At 35.6% G+C, this 19,161-nt stretch overlaps 1 protein-coding gene across 1 annotated transcript in view; it reads right to left on the bottom strand.

The window, feature by feature from the left end:
* The window catches only part of dnah6 (dynein, axonemal, heavy chain 6), a 170,510-nt gene that overhangs the window by 151,026 nt on the left and 323 nt on the right, over window positions 1–19,161 (bottom strand). Inside the window, exons 2-13 of the mRNA XM_059003180.1 lie at window positions 18,129–18,387; window positions 14,860–15,051; window positions 14,294–14,547; window positions 13,538–13,805; window positions 12,761–12,895; window positions 12,039–12,162; window positions 11,309–11,435; window positions 9,246–9,420; window positions 9,014–9,121; window positions 8,705–8,905; window positions 8,216–8,336; window positions 7,084–7,235 (exon numbers count right to left, since the gene is read on the bottom strand). Coding sequence (XP_058859163.1) covers window positions 7,084–7,235; window positions 8,216–8,336; window positions 8,705–8,905; window positions 9,014–9,121; window positions 9,246–9,420; window positions 11,309–11,435; window positions 12,039–12,162; window positions 12,761–12,895; window positions 13,538–13,805; window positions 14,294–14,547; window positions 14,860–15,051; window positions 18,129–18,371 — 2,100 coding nt within the window. The 5' untranslated portion in view covers window positions 18,372–18,387. The remainder of the gene's footprint in view (window positions 1–7,083; window positions 7,236–8,215; window positions 8,337–8,704; window positions 8,906–9,013; window positions 9,122–9,245; window positions 9,421–11,308; window positions 11,436–12,038; window positions 12,163–12,760; window positions 12,896–13,537; window positions 13,806–14,293; window positions 14,548–14,859; window positions 15,052–18,128; window positions 18,388–19,161) is intronic.

The raw sequence follows: 19,161 nt of genomic DNA on the forward strand, positions 1-19,161 counted from the left end.
GCGCAGCTGCTTTTATTTTAAATTGTTAAAAACGGCTGCAGCACTTAATTGAGGGCGGCATTTATTTGAAGGCGGCGTTTATCAGAAATACTATGGTTTTTGAACAGTGCAGTATTTTATTACATGATTTAAGGCATTTTAGAAGCGGCGCCATGAGAGCCTCCAATCTGCAGCAATATACTCTTGTGTGTTTTTGGGGCTTGAATACAGTACATTTACTGACAGTTAACGAGACCCTATTAGGTGGGAGTTGGGAGGTCAGGAGAGTACTGTACCAGCAAATCAGGAGTGTGTATTGGTTGCTATGGGGCGGGGCAAGAAGAGGAGAGGAAATTGTAGTTGTGTGTGTTGCTTTTCTTAATGAAAAATATTACCTCTGAATATCGGTTTGATTTCTGTTAAAACTAAAACATATCCTACTCTGTTATTTATTTATTTTTTTCTCACTGTAATTTACCTGCTTGTTTGTAATTTCTCAGTAAGAGAAACCGAAACTAAATCTTCTCATAGATAGTAAGCAAGTTTTTTTTTTTTATATACAGTGCCTTGCGAAAGTATTCGGCCCCCTTGAACTTTGCGACCTTTTGCCACATTTCAGGCTTCAAACATAAAGATATGAAACTGTAATTTTTTGTGAAGAATCAACAACAAGTGGGACACAATCATGAAGTGGAACGAAATTTATTGGATATTTCAAACTTTTTTAACAAATAAAAAACTGAAAAATTGGGCGTGCAAAATTATTCAGCCCCCTTAAGTTAATACTTTGTAGCGCCACCTTTTGCTGCGATTACAGCTGTAAGTCGCTTGGGGTATGTCTCTATCAGTTTTGCACATCGAGAGACTGAAATTTTTGCCCATTCCTCCTTGCAAAACAGCTCGAGCTCAGTGAGGTTGGATGGAGAGCATTTGTGAACAGCAGTTTTCAGTTCTTTCCACAGATTCTCGATTGGATTCAGGTCTGGACTTTGACTTGGCCATTCTAACACCTGGATATGTTTATTTGTGAACCATTCCATTGTAGATTTTGCTTTATGTTTTGGATCATTGTCTTGTTGGAAGACAAATCTCCGTCCCAGTCTCAGGTCTTTTGCAGACTCCATCAGGTTTTCTTCCAGAATGGTCCTGTATTTGGCTCCATCCATCTTCCCATCAATTTTAACCATCTTCCCTGTCCCTGCTGAAGAAAAGCAGGCCCAAACCATGATGCTGCCACCACCATGTTTGACAGTGGGGATGGTGTGTTCAGGGTGATGAGCTGTGTTGCTTTTACGCCAAACATAACGTTTTGCATTGTTGCCAAAAAGTTCGATTTTGGTTTCATCTGACCAGAGCACCTTCTTCCACATGTTTGGTGTGTCTCCCAGGTGGCTTGTGGCAAACTGTAAACGACACTTTTTATGGATATCTTTAAGAAATGGCTTTCTTCTTGCCACTCTTCCATAAAGGCCAGATTTGTGCAGTATACGACTGATTGTTGTCCTATGGACAGAGTCTCCCACCTCAGCTGTAGATCTCTGCAGTTCATCCAGAGTGATCATGGGCCTCTTGGCTGCATCTCTGATCAGTCTTCTCCTTGTATGAGCTGAAAGTTTAGAGGGACGGCCAGGTCTTGGTAGATTTGCAGTGGTCTGATACTCCTTCCATTTCAATATTATCGCTTGCACAGTGCTCCTTGGGATGTTTAAAGCTTGGGAAATCTTTTTGTATCCAAATCCGGCTTTAAACTTCTCCACAACAGTATCTCGGACCTGCCTGGTGTGTTCCTTGTTCTTCATGATGCTCTCTGCGCTTTAAACGGACCTCTGAGACTATCACAGTGCAGGTGCATTTATACGGAGACTTGATTACACACAGGTGGATTCTATTTATCATCATTAGTCATTTAGGTCAACATTGGATCATTCAGAGATCCTCACTGAACTGGAGAGAGTTTGCTGCACTGAAAGTAAAGGGGCTGAATAATTTTGCACGCCCAATTTTTCAGTTTTTTATTTGTTAAAAAAGTTTGAAATATCCAATAAATTTCGTTCCACTTCATGATTGTGTCCCACTTGTTGTTGATTCTTCACAAAAAATTACAGTTTCATATCTTTATGTTTGAAGCCTGAAATGTGGCAAAAGGTCGCAAAGTTCAAGGGGGCCGAATACTTTCGCAAGGCACTGTATATATATATATATATATATATATATATATATATATATATATATATATATATATATATATTTGTACAGGACTGAATAAAATTCCAATTGAATAAAAAACAAAACAACTAAACCCCCTACAAGAAGATATCTTCAGCCAGCTTTCGGATAGCGGTTAGAGCTCTAAGTTCTTCTGAAGGACTGCTGTGCTGTAAGTAGTTCATCTTGGGTTGTCTTTCGGGACTGTACTATAAAATAAAATTTTCTTACTAAGGTGTGTGTACATTAGTTTGAAATACATGCTGGATTGAGGCTGCAGACTCTTAGGGGCGTGACATGTACATAGCCAGAGTTGTGCGTTTCTTTATTTATTTTTCGAGCAGGGGTCAGGTTTCTCCCCAGGCCTTTTCAGCCCGGCTGAAAAAAAACGATCCACCCGTCTTGCAGATGCTACTGTGCCTTTAACAATAAGGATTGATTGCGCTTCTAGCAGACTAGATCAGTCTCGTATTGCTGGATGAAAAAAAAAAATCTTGGAACCACATGACAGCTGTGTTACATCTTGACACACCATTTAACCAATCAGAGAGTTGAAGGGGTGGTTTTTTTGTGTTAAGCACTTTGAGAGGCTAAAACGTTAAAAATGACTGCTAAAAAAATAACCAATTATTTTCAAAGCAAAAATAGTGACAATGAAGGCAGGGGGTCCAGTTTTTGTCGTATTATTGTACTGTAAGGTGATATATAGTACATAATAGATATACATATGCCCCCCCCCCCCCCAAAAAAAAAAAACATATTCCTTTTGTTGTGATATCGTAACAATATGTACTGAGGTGCTTGTGAGAGATATTGGGGGTTTATATATAAAGGCTGTACGCCTTTAAGAAGAAAGTCATGGTGGGATATCAGCTAATCATTTGTCATTTTTTTTTTTGTTAACTCCAATAACCCTACGTTACCTTTCCCCAGTCAAATCGTAGAGTGCCTAAATAAGCACGTTAATTTACCATAATAAAAAACAGTAATGAGAATGAAAATGTAGAACATAAAAAAGCACAACTAGATATAGTAAACGAAAGACAACACATTATTCAAATTCTTTGTCGTATTATATATTTAAGGTAAAGCAAGTTTATTTTTCCATTAAAAGTGCTCCCGGCTATAATGTTCTGCCGCCCGGCTGTACAGAATTCCTGGGGAGAACCCCGGGGGTAGATAAAAAATACATTTACGTTTCTTTATTGAGAGCAGCGTTTATTCAAGGGCGGCGTCTATTAAAAAGCTGATATCTGAGTGAGAAGTTAAGTTGAGGGTGGCGCTAATTCGAGGGCAGCGTTAATTCAAATTAATACGGTATATATATATATATTTACAACATTTATAAATACAGTGCCGTCTGCTTATAAGAATCACATCCGTCCTGGGTGTTTTGATTTTTATAAGCGGATGATTTTTAAAAGCGGACCATTATGATTTCTGTGGTGCAGAATCAAACTTAGTATGAGAATGATAGAAGCTTGTTCCCTGGCTGCAGTGTAACGCGTTGACCACTAATGTCACGAATTTCCGCATGTATGCACGCCCACGAAAAATCCACAGCTGCTTTCCTTACCGAATTATGGATAATAGTCAATTGGTTAACTGCTTGTTAAAGTTAATGACACCTCGATAGAAATGGCTTAGCTGATAGCTTTGTGATGGGGGTATAGAGGGGTAAGGAAGCAGAAGTAACAAAAAGAAACCAAAATTCGAGTAAGAGATCTAGTGTTTGTTCCACACAAAGTACTTTTAGTTTGTGCTCCAGCTAGAGCTAGATTTATTTTTTATTAGCGGTTGTTTCGCCACCACAGTGTAAGAAAAATAAAACCAACACCGGTTTAAAACTGTAAATCAAGACTCCAGCCTGATAATTTACACTGTCCTCGACCACTCTGTCGCATTACAATTAGCAAAAGCGTGCCATCAGCAGTTTAAATACAGTATACAAACGATGGTGTTCAATCATTGAGGACAATACAAAACAAGTCCTCATGGGTAAGCTGCTTGTTATATGATCATGGTTATGTTTACTCAAGGCTGCAGAATCCAAAAACAAATAATTATAAGAAAAATCTTTTGTAGCAAAAGTTTTGCTTTCGTGGATGAGGAAGAAAAGTTACAAGAAATAGCTATCTACAATTATTTATTAAAGCATTTTTTGTAAAACTCCAAAAATGGATATATTCATACCCTTTGATGCTATGATAGTATTGTCTACAAGGTGCTAGAAATTTCAATATGATAGTGCAGAACCTAGTTCTAGAAAAGTCTAGAAAATACTGGATTGTAGGTGAACATTCTTAGAGTATAAAAGGGTTAGGCATATGATGATTGCTGTCATTACCAATAAGTCAATATGGGAAAAAGTAAAGAGATATCTGAATTATTTATTGTCATAAAGCTGGAAAAGGATACAAGAAGATTTCCAAGCATTTGAGTATCCCAATTTCATCTACTGTTTCTATTATCAAGAAGTACAAGACTTACGCGTGGAGTGCAGGATGCGGCCTATAGCCTGCAGATCGCAGGTTCGAATGTCACTGCCGACCCTGATCAGGGGTTCTTATGGGGTGGCGCACAATTGGCTGGGCGCCGCCCGGGTAGGTGGGGCTTAGGTCGGCAGGGCAATCCACGGTTCACCGTGCACCAGTGACCCCTGTGGCTGATAGGGTGCCTGCAGGTCTGTAGTGGAGCCATATAGGTCTGGTGGCTTCGCTGTGGATCTGCAGTGCGAAAAATGACGGATTGGCAGGAACATGTTTCGGAGGATGCGTGTTTCAGCCTCCGTTTCCCGAGTCGCTGGAAGATTGCAGAGGTGAACCAGGATAAAAATAATAATTGGGCATTTCAAATTGGGGAGAAAACAGGGGTAAAAACCATTGGCGATGACTACATTTTTAAAAAAAGAACGAAAATAAAAGAAGTACAAGACTCATGGTGCTGTCACAACACTCGGTCTGACATTCAAAGTGAATTGGCTTCAAGTGGGACTGGGGTTTCCATTTCAACCATAGGTCGAGTATTGCATGGTGAAGCTCAATGGTCACAAGGCAAGGAAAAAGTCATTCTTAGGAAAACGTCACAAGGACAATCGCTTACAGTTTGCAAAATGGCATCTGAATGTCAAAGGTTTTGTGGATTGATGAAACAAAAATAGAGCTATTTTGGTCATGCTGATAGTCATTACATTTGGGTAAAGACTGGTGAGGCATACAAAGAAAAGAACACCATAACTACTGTCAAGCATGGAGGTGGTAATATCCTTCTATGGGACTGTTTCTCCTCTAATGGCACAGGAAATTTAGTTCCAATACATGGCAAAATGGATTTCAAAGCATACCAAAAGATATTAGCCAATCATCTGAAAGCCTCCGCTACAAAACTTGGTTTAAAGCGCAACTGGACATTCCAACACAACAACGATCCAAAGCACACATCAAAATCTACTTCAGAATGGTTAGGAAGAATAAAATCAAGGTTCTAGAATGGCCTAGTCAAAGTCCCAATCTAAATCCGATTGAGAATCTTTGGTATGAGTTGAAGAAGGCTGTGCACAAGAGAAGTACTTGGAATTTGAATGAACTGGAACAAGTTTGCATTGAATGGTAAAAAAAATCACTAAATAATCATGCCAAAAGCTCATTGACTAATATCGTAATAATTTAAAAGAGGTTATTAATGTTAAAGGTGCCTCAACTAGCTATTAATTTAATTTGCCTTGTCAGGGTATGAATACTTTTGAATTAGCATTTTTAGAGTTTTGCAAAAAAAAAAAGCTAAAATAAATAATTGTAGATATCTATTTCTTGTAATTTTTTTTCCTCATCCACAAAAGCAAAGCTTTTGCTACAAAAGATTTTTCCTATAATTATTTGTTTTCGAGAAATTTCTAGAAATGATAAATTTCCATATGTATATATAAATACCAGGGAAGAAACATTTGAATAAAATGAATTACCATAGTTCGAAGAGCTGCGTAAAGGATATTGAGATATTGTGCATCCAGATTAGCGCCTCTGTACTGTATTTTTGTGCTGTTTAGTCTATTGCTCCTATGATGCATTTTGACTTGCCAAAGTGGTCAAGCATCAATGTCTTAGAAGGAAAAAAAATGTTGCTGTAGATTTCAACATTCCCATGAAAAACTTTGTCAACCGTTCTGAAAAACCTTGATACAATAATACAGGCCTATGAACAGAAAATGTTGAGGATGCCTTGCTTTTGTGGTTTCAAATGTTTACTTTTTAAAAGTTCACGTACAACCATATTTTCAATAAAATGCACAGTACTTTCACATTTTAAAATCTCCAGAAACTCATAGAAGCAAACACATTGGCTCGTCATCATTGGTTCCTTTATGCAACATCTAGAAGTTGACAGGAAGTGTAACATTGGAGTATCTGCAAGGAGCATTCAATAATTTTTCTTCACTAACAGCTTCAAATAAATAAAAACATATCTAATTCACCTTTAACATTATGGGAGTGGTTTTCATATAGGACAGTCTAAGACCTATGAAATGATGGCAATATATATTGGGTAAGATCTGCTGGAATTATTTTGTTAGCACCACGTACTTTAATGGGATATCCACAGTTGACAGAACATCAGGTTCACATTTAAACAAAAGGCAATGCACATACTAATTCACAGTCGCATCCCTAACACCCTGTTGGAACATTTCTGAGATCAATGAGTTCAGACTCCAAGCAGAGAACATGTTTTAGAGCCGAAAGAGTAGGGATTAAAAACAAGGGCCCATAAAGCTAAATTCCGGCCCACCACTTACCTCAAATTTTATATTCAATGGACTGAGTCTGGAATAATAGTTGTATACGCTGATAGTATTTGTAGAATGTATGAAGTTTCAAGAAAAACAAATAATGTGTTGCTTACCTCAAGGCAACGTAAGGGGGATGGAATGAGTTTGTTCTTAAGTTGAGTTGTATCAATTAGTAGCATCCCCAGATTTCTTTTTTGTTTTATAGCCAGGGCATCCTTGTGTTCTGTGTGATAAGTTTTCAACTGCTCACCAAAGAAAGCAACTCCTAAAGGGATAAAAAAAAAAATGTTTAGGCTTCTCCGTTGATTTGTTTTTTACTTCTATAGTCTGCATCACCTAATATTCTTGACAAATATATTATTCAACAGGTATAAAGATGCATTTTAGAAGATATATTTCCAAGGCTGTGATTTGTTTATGTAACCTTGAACTGGGAAAAGCCAAGCCTATGTCAAGAGAGTGCCTGGTAGTGATCAATGCCACAATGACCTAACTGGCAGTACCACCAATTTTTTCTTGTTTTTATTTTGGTGCATCATAAGACATATTTTAAAATCAAGAAATAAACAAGAGGGTATATGGCTATGCAGAGGTCCATGTATTTTTGGTAGCTTGTATGGTCAGTATAGTAGAGCCCATCATACTTGATTTCATTGGTTGCAGGGGTCCATAGGATATGTAAATAAATTATATTAGTTTAAATGTAAAATGTTTATAGTATGTAACTATTTACTCATAAGAATCGCCAATATATTATATAATTTCTTTTTTTTTGTTAGATGACATGTTCATTTTGTTAGATTAAATGTTTATTGTGTAGATGTGCTAGATGACAGGTATTTCAGATGGCATGTTATGAATATGTGTTCTGGTTATATTTTTGAGCAAAATAGGATCATAAATTGCACATTTTGTTTGGATGTGACGGGTATTTCATTGAACCATCATGAAGTCATGTTAATTGTGCAATGCAATCACATTCAATTTAATCTTTAAGGTTGTGTCTGAATGAGTGGAGCAGGATATCCTAGGAATACCAAGTTGAATGTAAACATGACTCATAGAGTAACAAGTTCTCAAATTCTCCAACTGGCTTTCCGTGGATATCCCAGTTGCAATGTCAGGCACAGTGTTTAATGGTTAAAAACAAATTGAAAGTGATTTATTACACTATTTTGGTCACTCCTCAAAACTAAAACCCCTGTTAAAAATCAGAACCCCTGATGACTATAATGCTGAACATACCATGGTCTTGTTGTCTAAGTGCTTCTAAGTCAAGACCTTCATTTTCTTTGTAGAACAGGCGGAATCTTTCAAATGTACCAGCGTACACGTTAGCTGCATCAAAAGCAAATTGAAGAGCTTCCTGAAAAATAGATATCAGAACAGAAAGGTTAATAATATGTATATGTTGATAACAAAAATATCCCCTACCAAGAGTATAAAAAACATTATTAAATGAGTGAAACTGAAGGTAATAATGTAGCAGTAAAGCTGTTCAACTGTTGTAATGTTTTATTTTGGACTGGATGAAAGTTCTGTGCATTTCTTGGCTATAAAAAGCATGATAATTTGAGTTTCATCACAAATGGATGAATGTTCTCTAGCTTAAAATGTGTCACAATATTCACAGATGGGAACATTCACCATATCCAAGGAGGAAAACAATATAATGAATTCTGCCATTTGATGCTATCCTTGTCTAACATTGTTTTAGTGTTGCATACACAGTACCTTTATTTCCTGGACTATGGAATGCAAATGCTTATCATCTTCAAACATTGAAGCAAGGCTTGGCCCATCTCCACAAGTTTTCTCTTCAGTTTTATTATTGATGGTAGGTTGAGTAAAGGCATCAAAGTACGAGTCAGGCACAAGATTAGCAAGTGATAACACAGTTTCCTGAAATTTTTGAATAATCTCAGTAATACAGTCCTGAAAAGAAAAATACATGTTACATTGTTGTTACTCCTAGTTTGGCATTGAAACTTTTGGAACAGGCTTTTGATTTTGATTTATTTTTCTAAATATTTCCACCCAAACCTTAAAGTCATCAGCTGAGGGCAAGAAGGATAAGGCTTGAGTCTCCAGCATCAGTTCCGAAAGATACATTGGAATACACGTTTCTTCATTATCCTGTTCTACAGTTGTCTGAAAAAAAAGTTAATAAATAAATGAACACACAAACAAGAAACATTATGGAAAGTCAATAGGTATGAAAACAATCTAATCTACAATAATAGTGAAGTAACTTTTTAATGACCAATTCACATACCTTTTTCTCAGAATCTTCAGCTTTTACTTGTTTCTCTGTTCCCCAGCTTCTAATGACATCTAGTGTAGCAGTTTGTTTAACTTGCTCTTTGAGATAGTTCAGCAAAGTAGTTACTGAATTTACTGCCAAGATGTGCATTGTGTTAACAATGAGGTAATCAGCAAGCCGAATAAAGCTACAAAAAGGAAACACAAATTGTAAAAACCATGCATACTTTAACCATAGCTTGTATTCAGAAATGAATCTGCCTTTTTTACTAATTCCATTTAATCACACAACATGCACTTAAAACTGAAAGACCAAGTAGATTAAAATATTAGTGGTTTTTCATGATGTGCTTTTGAACTGCACATTGTAGCTTTAAAGTTTAATTTGTTTTGTGAAAATATTTGCCCAAGCTCTTCAGCACAGTGTTTGTGTATGTGAGTGAGTTAGTGAGATACAGAACCAGAACCAGGGTTGGATACCAAAGAGTGAGTAAGCAAGCTGAACCCGCCAACTGCCAGGCGAGTAGCCGAAGTTCATTTATTATTGAACAGAGAAGATTAGTTCAGAGATTGTAGATCCCACCAGTTTTCGTACACTGTGTTGTATGAACTCCGTGCGCTACCATTGCTGGTAGCGTCATATGAGCTGTTCAATGTGTTCATATACATACTGTATATGAAAGAAAAGGTTTTTAAAAAATGTACACAAAAAGTTTAAAAGATTAAAAAATATTTTATTTTTAGGACGTTTCGGGCAAAAGCCCTTCAGCTGTTTAAAAAGAAAAGTAAACACAGTGCAGTAAACTTGTTGTTATTCAGGAATTGTAATTATACAAAAATTCTGTGGGTGGTGTATTAGAATAGAATGTTCATTTCCAGAAGTTCCAAAGTTCCCAGTTTGAAGATAAACTCTCATTCATTTTGTTTCCGAGCAACATTTATTCCATAACACTGATTGATCACACAGACTGTGATGTCTTCAGCAGTGTGATGTGCTACTGGAAATACAGTGTTGTTAATGCGAATGCTTCTTAAGTGTTCTACAAACCAGTCTGCTAAACGCCTTTTAGTTTCCCCAATATACAATGTGTTGCATTTCTTTCAGATAATGCAGTAGGCTATTCCTGTTGAGGTACATGTAAAATGTTCATGAATTTTGAATGAAGATTTAATGCCTCTAATCTCTGTTTCAGAATGAATGTATTTACAGGTATTAAATCGTGGTCTATTACATGGATATATGTCTTTCAAAGGTTCCCCAGATGGACAAATAGCACTGTGTACCACATATTCTCTTATATTCTTGTCTCTTCTATATGACATCAAGGGGGGGAGTCTTGAAAATAGGCGCTGTAGATGGGTCTTGTAAAATTGTAAAGTTTCTTTGCACAATTGTGCAATTTTTCTATTTATAATTGAAATGCGGGATTTAGCTTTAGTGATGATCTTGTCCGGAAAGCCAAAATTTCCAAAAAACACACACATTCCTCACTTTTGGCAAAGAAATCTTGATCGTCGCCGCAAATACATCTGAGTCTTAACAGTTGTGAATAGGGAATCGAGTCACAGCAAGCCTTAGGGTGTGAGGAGTCATAATGCAGATATGAATGAGAATCATTTGGTTTGTAGTACACAGTGGTGTTAATGGTGGAATTCAAAACAGTGATGGAAATGTCTAAGAAAGATATACTATTGCCAGTTTCTGATATATTCCATGTGAAATCCAGGGCTGGGTGGAAATTTGTTACTGACTGAATTAACTGTTTTAAATCCTCACTGGAGTTGGTGGAAAGTCCAAAGATGTTGTCAATGTGTTTCCATTGTATTGCTGTAAAAATTTGTTTTCAACCGATCCCACAAAAAGGCAAGCAGTTGATGGTCCCATTTTAGTTCCCATGCTAAGACCCCAAAAGCAAGGAAATGTGTGTGTTTTTTGGAAATTGCTCAGTCAGTTTTTTTTTTTTTTTTTTTTTTTTTTTATTACATCATACCTATTAACTAGTACTAATGACATTCAAAACAACTCAGTTGGTATGTTTATTTTAGTATACTAACAATATAATTCAAAGTACTAACCATGTTAGCCTCCTACAATGGGCCCTTTTATTTGCCTGCTCTGTGTAGGTCATTTTCTCTTGGGAGTCGCCATACATCATCTCCATGTCTCCATCTGAGTGCCCTAGAAAGTTGGAACCTGTTGCCCCTGTAACCATTGTCATGAGTCACATTAAAAACAAAGTCATTTTTAATAAGAAATTATTTGTATTAAATGGTAGCCATAAATATTGCATACATCCTACCATCAAAATTAGGTTAAACTAAACAATGGTGAGATCTAAGTGGAACCATTTGAATATGAAAATAAAATGAAAATGTTGTAAAAAAAAAATAAAAAAATTTAAAAAGATGCAAAATCATAACTTCTAATGTTATTTTTTTACAACACCCTCTTAATATAACATCCCCCTTCTTTTCTCTAAACTAGAAGGCAAATTCAGTAGAATGAAAATAGCTTAATTAATAATGATAATGATAGAAAAAAAACATGATTCAAACCAGTAATCTTTCACTTTGCAGACAAGTGTGGTTCCAGTATGCCACTGGGGTTCTAGTGAAACAATATAATTGATGGAACAATATCCATGCTGTTGTGTAAATAACTTGACAGCTAGTCTAAAATTTTATTTTTTCAATTGTTTAATTTATCAAGAGCAAGGGCAAGCAATCTTTTGTGGCATCTATATATTTCTGTATTGTAGTTTAGTTTAGTTTTAAAAGGGGTCATTTAATTACTGAACAAAACTACCTCCATCCTCTGCATTGTTGAAATAATCATCAGGGGTATATCCAGCTTCAAGTAAAGCAGTGCGACAGGCACTTCTTGCTACTTCTTTCACAAGTTCCCTAAACTCTGCCAAACGAGAAGCAACCTGCAAACAGTGAAAACACAAATTCATATTTTTGTAAAATGCTTTCTGTTATTATCATTATTTTTTTTTGTAAAATTGTATATTCATGAATGGACATCAAACTAAACAGAATCCATGGAAAATGTAAGTTATTTAAGAAAACATCACTTCCAGTAATCATGACCTTTTATTCCAATGTTCATTGTACACTCAAATGAATTCAATTGATATAAATAAAGGTAAACGTAAATCCCCCTCTTACTAAATTTCAAAGACTCTTTTCACAAAGGACTGCAATATTAGGACCCTTATTCTTAGATTAATATTGAATAGACCCCAATGTTTAGGTTTTTGATGTGAAAATGCCTTTCAGGTATACCCGAATCATTCAGAAAACACATAAATCCTGGTTGTCATTCAAAGACACTGTTTAAATATATATCAAAGTTTATCATTGAAATTTGCATGGCTATTTTGCAGTTTACAATGCAATTATAATGCCTATACTATGCATCCACAATATACTCTATTAGCATGCCTTTACAATGGTACACATCAGTAAACATTTATAATATATAGGTCTTTACATTATTTAGCAATTATTTTTAACACAACATACCTCTTCAAGCTGTTTAAACTGAGCATTTCTGAAATTTTTCAAAGTATAGGTGCAGCCCTTCTCAATACGGCAAAGTCCCATGTCACTGATCCGGTAACACATTTCTCGGATATTAAGTATTGCAGGACGCAAAGACTTAATGGAAAATAACATATACAATTAGTTCCACTTTACTAAATGTTATCAAATAACATTTTCTATGACAATGGGACAGAAGAGCATTGTATGCAACATGACAGGTCACCAGAGCCTGGGGGTTCAGTTTTGTTGTTACCACAAAAGAGGCAATTTGTAACGGTCATTAACTGTTATGGAAAGGAATTGCTGTTATAAACAAAAAAAAATCCATAACAAAGTACTGGCCATGTAATTTTAAAGTAAAAAAATGCAGTTCAGCAGTAAAGGCTGCATTTCTATGAAAGCAAATAACTACTTTAATTGCAACATTGTTAAAAATGTTAAAATTAATGTTTTATATATTATGTACAATGTGGTTTTGGTTACATGTGTCATGTGCATGCAAAAGATTAATTTTGTAGCTTATGCCCCACATGGTGAGGAAGTGGTAAAATGGCTATTGTGATGACCAAGAGAAATAACCTTGTTAGCATTTTAAAGTATGTGTTTAGGGCTTTCCAATAAATATATAAAAAAATATGAATTCACAGTCTACTGTTTTACATAATACACAGCTACACGAACGAGCTGGGAAATAGTCCAGTCATGCCAGTGAAAAACTGCTTCACAATTAATGAATACATTATTTATAATACTTACATCATTCACAATGAACAAGTGATCCTGCAGTGCCTTTCTGCATTCATTAATCTTCTTAGAACGCACATTTGTCTTCCAGACTTTAAAAGCCTTCCATTTGCGAAACAGTGAGAATGCTGGAATCTGCAACAGTCGTTTATGGTACAAATACTCCTGCTCCCAACGGTCCAGATCCAGAAAGTCAACCTCCCCACTCCAGGTATGAGTAACTCCACGCTGACTGATAGTGTAGTAGTCATGCTTATTGATGTGTTCATGGGTAACAATCCTAAACAGAAAATATTAACCAAAAATATTGTAAATCAAAATATTGACCATTTTTTTCTGTAACCCTTTAAACTAGGTCCCTATTTTGAAGCAAGTGTCAAGACAAAAGTAAATGTTCAGAAGAATAATATAATTTTAAAGGTTTTAAACTGTCTCAGAATAAGATACATTTTATCATCAGGGTGTCCCATGTCGGGCATAATTGTTAGTATTGGTTATCTTACTGTTTCTTTCAGGTGTGAAATGTCTTTTGGTAGACAGGAACAAATTGAGATCATTTTTATGTGTGGTGCAGTCAACAGTTTAACAGAAAACAGCCCAATCTGCATAATATTGTCTGACTTACAGGTGTATTATAAGATTTTCATTCCCAAGTATTTAGTTGCAAACTTTAAAGGTTCTTCCAATTTTCAGCTATTGAAAACCCAGTACAGTATTTTAAATATACTTGTGGTGTTTTTACCCTCCAACCTCCTCAAAAAAACTTACTTTAGGTTGTATGTGTCATATTGAATTGATGACTTGGGAACAGCAGGTGTCATGTAAAGGAATCCAAGTTGATCATTATTCCGAATGATACTGATAATTTGCAAAGGATCATGAATCTTAGCTCTGATGACCTCCTCAGCTGAATTGAATTTCATGGCTGGAGGAGGTTTAGTGCAAAAAACTGATCTGCATCCTGAAATACGGGGCTTCTTTGGTGGTGTAGGAGACAAAGTCCTACTCTGGTCCAGCAGTATCTGTAATATTGATTTCAAAATTACTTGTTTGAACATAGAACCAGGGTGATTTTCCAATAAAATTTGACCACTTACATTTTTTAGACAGTTTTCAATGAATGATTGAATTCCTTAGTTCAAGATTATCCCTTATGCACATGCAACATATTATTAATGTACTGTATATTTTGACTTCTGAACAAGATGATAATATTTTAAAACTAGCAAACACGAAAATAATGCATTCTTTTAGACAGGTTACATCTGGTAGCTCCTAATAAACCTCATACACCTGCAATTCCTTATGTATGTATGTGACATATTGAGCCATACCTGTTTCTCTTTCAAATCAGCTGGAAGTTCAGGTAGATGACCTTTTGATGTTAATTTTTCAACAGATGATGGTCGAGGTCTTATGTCAGCTCCAATGGCAGAGGGTTGCCACCTAGAATTGACTAACTGTTCTCTGTTCTTCCGGTATATATATTCAGGCTGCTTGTGATCTTGATATGTCTTCAGTACAGGCTGCAATCCAAGACACAACAGTTGCACATTCACAACACCATAGTAGGTTTTACACTGATACTGTATTTAAAGATACTGTATGGATTTCCCACCCTTACTGGATGTTGCTTCAGTATCCTTTTCAGTGCACCCTTTGAATATGTAGAACACCATAAACCCATATTGATACTGAGATATTAGAGTACCTGCTCGTTTTGTCAACTAGGGATGCAACGGATATAATTTTCCAAAACTGACATTTTCACAAAATTACAATACCGACGAAAGATAAATCCGAAACTAAACTAAAAATGAAATGTTTGTAAATGAAAAAGCGTTGGCAGTCTCAGCACTAAGCCAGCGTCATTTTCAGGACCTCATCGTACACTTTTCTGCATATAGACAGTTTACATTAACATCTCTTAATAATTTTAATATAGTAACACAAGTTATGACAAGGCTTATCTGATTGCTTTCGTTTTTAGGTGACATAAATCTATATGACATTTTAAATTAAAAATGTTTTCTCATCAAAAACTATTTTAAAATGTTGCCAAACATCTGTCACTTTGAAGCCAACATGTTGTTTAAATAATTTCAATTTAGAAAACCATGAGCTGCAGTTCTACTCAAATGTGATTTGCATTTGCCACTTCCTGCTGACCATAAAACGACATGCATGTATGACACAAATTCAGTCTCGATATTCAGTTTTAAACTTTCATTTCGGTTTTACTAAAAAAACAATTGTACGTGAAAAATAACTGAAAGATTTGATTTAAAAAAAAAAAAAACGAACCGATCGTAGCCGACCTGCTTCCCTAATTGCCAACTCTACTGTATGTCTTTAAAACTTTTACCTCCAGATATTTTAAAGTTGAGAAAATTAAGGTTGGAGAATGGATTTTCAACATTTCAGGTATTTTTTACGCTTTTCTTTGTGATATATTTGTAAACCGTGGTTACCTCTAAAACATAACACAGCTTTTCTTTTATTTCATTATCTAATTAAATTGTGTGCTGGTGAAAGATAGCACATTGTATACTGCCGATAATGTGCTACCATCGCCTAATATATTCTTAGGCTAGGGGCTACTTACAGTAATTTAGTTCACAGCATTCCATGCTTTACTATCTCCAACAGGTGGTGTTTCTATATACTGCACTTGTACTGTGGGTGTAGTGGTTCCTTCAACGTATTCGCCCTCTTCAAAGTAGTCAACATCCAATTGTTCGCAAGTTCGCATCCAATTATTATTATTATTATTATTATTATTATTATTATTATTATTATTATTATTATTATTATTTCTTAGCAGACGCCCTTACCCAGGGCGATTTACATACAAAAAATACATAACAATAATGACAGTACAATTAAGAGCAAGATACAAAATACAGTGACTTCAGTCCTAACACAGTACAATTTGATATCGGGGCCGTTCAAGAGCAGATAACAGTGTTGATAGTTACATCTGGGTTAGATATATTCCCTCTGCGCTCATCCTCTACTGGCCGACTTGTTATGCTTTCTCTTCACTCTCCTTCCCTGCTCGCTCCTTCTCTTCCCTTCCCTTGATCCCGTGGTGGAACCAGCAGTACCGGTTATCTTCGGGACTGTTCACTCTTTACTGCTTTCTGCCGTCTTCTCAAAACCCACTTATTCAATCTTTATTTGTAAATTCCTATTGATATATTATTAGTTTGTATATATTGTATATATGTGTTTGTTTTGCATTTGTATTGCCTTTAATTTATATACTTTTATATTTTGTTTAGTGTTCTGTAAGTCGCATTGGATAAAAGCGTCTGCTAAATAATTCAATAAGATTTATATAATTATGTAAGCAACAGGGACGCCACTACAGTACAAAAGAATGTTCCTGTCAATATTTGACATCTCTTTAACAATTAAAAACAATTGATATAACATATAACATTAACATAATTTTGCATTAAAAGAATAAAGACAAAGAAGAATGCAAAATGCAGCCTGTGTTGTTGGTCACGTCTGATTGCAGCAAGATCGAGTTTGGGTTGCACAAACCGGACGCGTCTTACAAATCGGTATTTTACACGAAGTGAGACGTTACGTCTGACTTAAATATTTGAATTATCCCTGTTGCACCAACCGACAATAGGCTGGTTTAACTACGTCCAACGTTAATATTCAACGTCTTGCATAAGGAATGCGCGTTCATGTGAAAAAAAAAACCCTAATTAACCATACAATGCTTGTAATAACAGCAAAATGAATACATATCGTAAACGTATTCTGTTGTTTGAAATGTTTTTTTCGCTTGTTTTCAGTTTCAATTCCCCTGTAAAATAGCACTTTCCTCAGCTTCTAATCTGTTGCTAGGCAGCCTTGAATCAATTTCCGGTAAATCGGCACCCGCGAACTTTATAGGCTAAAATAAAATAATGGATGTACGAAGTGATAAAAGAAGGAAGCCAAACTTTGCCAATAATCAAATTTGAAAGCTAATTGAACTTTATGAGAAATATAAAAATATGCTAAATGCTAAGCAGAACAACTCGATGACTAATAAGGTGTGGTTATTAATCCTGTTTCCTAAACTAAGCCCATACATGCCAACAGACCCTAATGGTCGGGACAGTCCCGATTTACTGGCAAATGTCCAAATGTCCCGCTTCTCGATGCATAGGAACTAAGTCCCGATATTGTTTATGTATCCAGGAAATTGTAGTGGTATGACATAGTAAGTTTCATCACAGTTGGCTAACATACAATGGGTGCGTTAAATAACTGAATAGCTTAGAACGGGAATTTTGTCATTCACTCAATGTGCTCTGTAGCACTCTGAGCAGCGGAACTGATCATGCCGTTAAGTGGGTTCTTTCACTGAGCGGCTCACTTACTTAACGCACCCACTATCTTAAAGTTGTTTGAAATCGAGCTGGACAAACAGACAGATGGACATCAACATTGGAAAAGGGCGATTCCACATTTGGGCAGTAACACATGTAGTTCAGGTAAGCCATCTGTTAAATGATTAAAATGCCAATTAAGCAATAATGATACCTTATATATTCTTTACTTTGGTTAAAAAAAAGAAGAAAAAAAGGCCACATACCAAAGGTTCCAGTTTAATTGCTTGCTGTCTTGCTCTTCTTCTGTCCTGAGACTTTGTGCTGTGTGAAAATTTCAAAGCCTGTGGATTTGGAGCAATCTGGCTTGGCGCCATTGATATCAGCCTGGCTTTTAGTATATTTGTGTCCATCCCACTCACTGGAAGCATCAGTTCTTTACCAGCAGACTGGGGGAAACCATCCTCATTGCAGGAGGGGCTTTGTGAGGATGCTGATGCTGAGGACATGCTCCTGACACTTTCACTAAAAAAGACACATTTTTATTATTTGTTAAATTCATGTCAAATCAATATTTATTTTTTTATAGTAATCTTTCTTGATTGTAAGGTGATTTAATATTGAATCTTGATAATAAGTACATTTGCTAAGAATGATATTATAAAGAATCACAATTCAAATTCTGTATCTGGCATGAACCCTTTAGTTGCCAGCTATACATCAGTCCCTGACTCTATGTTAACCATTATCTGTTTAGTAATTCTTATGGTGGTAAGAAAAAGGTTACATTATGTAAAATAAATAAAAACTATTAGCAACCACACTAAATGTAAAACGTTGTATCCATTAAGACATTGTATCCAAGTAGATAACATTTACCAAATGAGAAAAAAAAAAAATATCAATTTCACTGTAATTCTACAATCATCTGTGGTAGTGAGTTTAAAAAAAAAAAAAAAAAAAAAAAAAAAAAAAACTGGTCCACATTCCATATAAAAAGTGTGCCTTCCAAAAGCACTGTACACTGTACTATACAGTTGTACAGCAAGAACACTTTGGAGAGACTATGGGAGAAAAAAAATCACAGCTCGGAACTGACATCTTTGACAGAACTGTTTTACAGGGATCAAATAAGTCCTAAAAAAATGTAAATAAAAAAAAATACATACAAATTCAAATTGTAACCAGAACGGTCTGCTTTCTTATTTTAATTTGGATTAGAAAAATAAGAAGTTACAAATCAAAAACTGGCTTAAAAATACTACTGTTATAAAACAATCATGCGACGAAATTAATACA

This window comes from Acipenser ruthenus, chromosome 2 (assembly GCF_902713425.1).
Source record: "Acipenser ruthenus chromosome 2, fAciRut3.2 maternal haplotype, whole genome shotgun sequence".
In the NCBI taxonomy this organism is placed as follows: Eukaryota; Metazoa; Chordata; class Actinopteri; order Acipenseriformes; family Acipenseridae; genus Acipenser; species Acipenser ruthenus.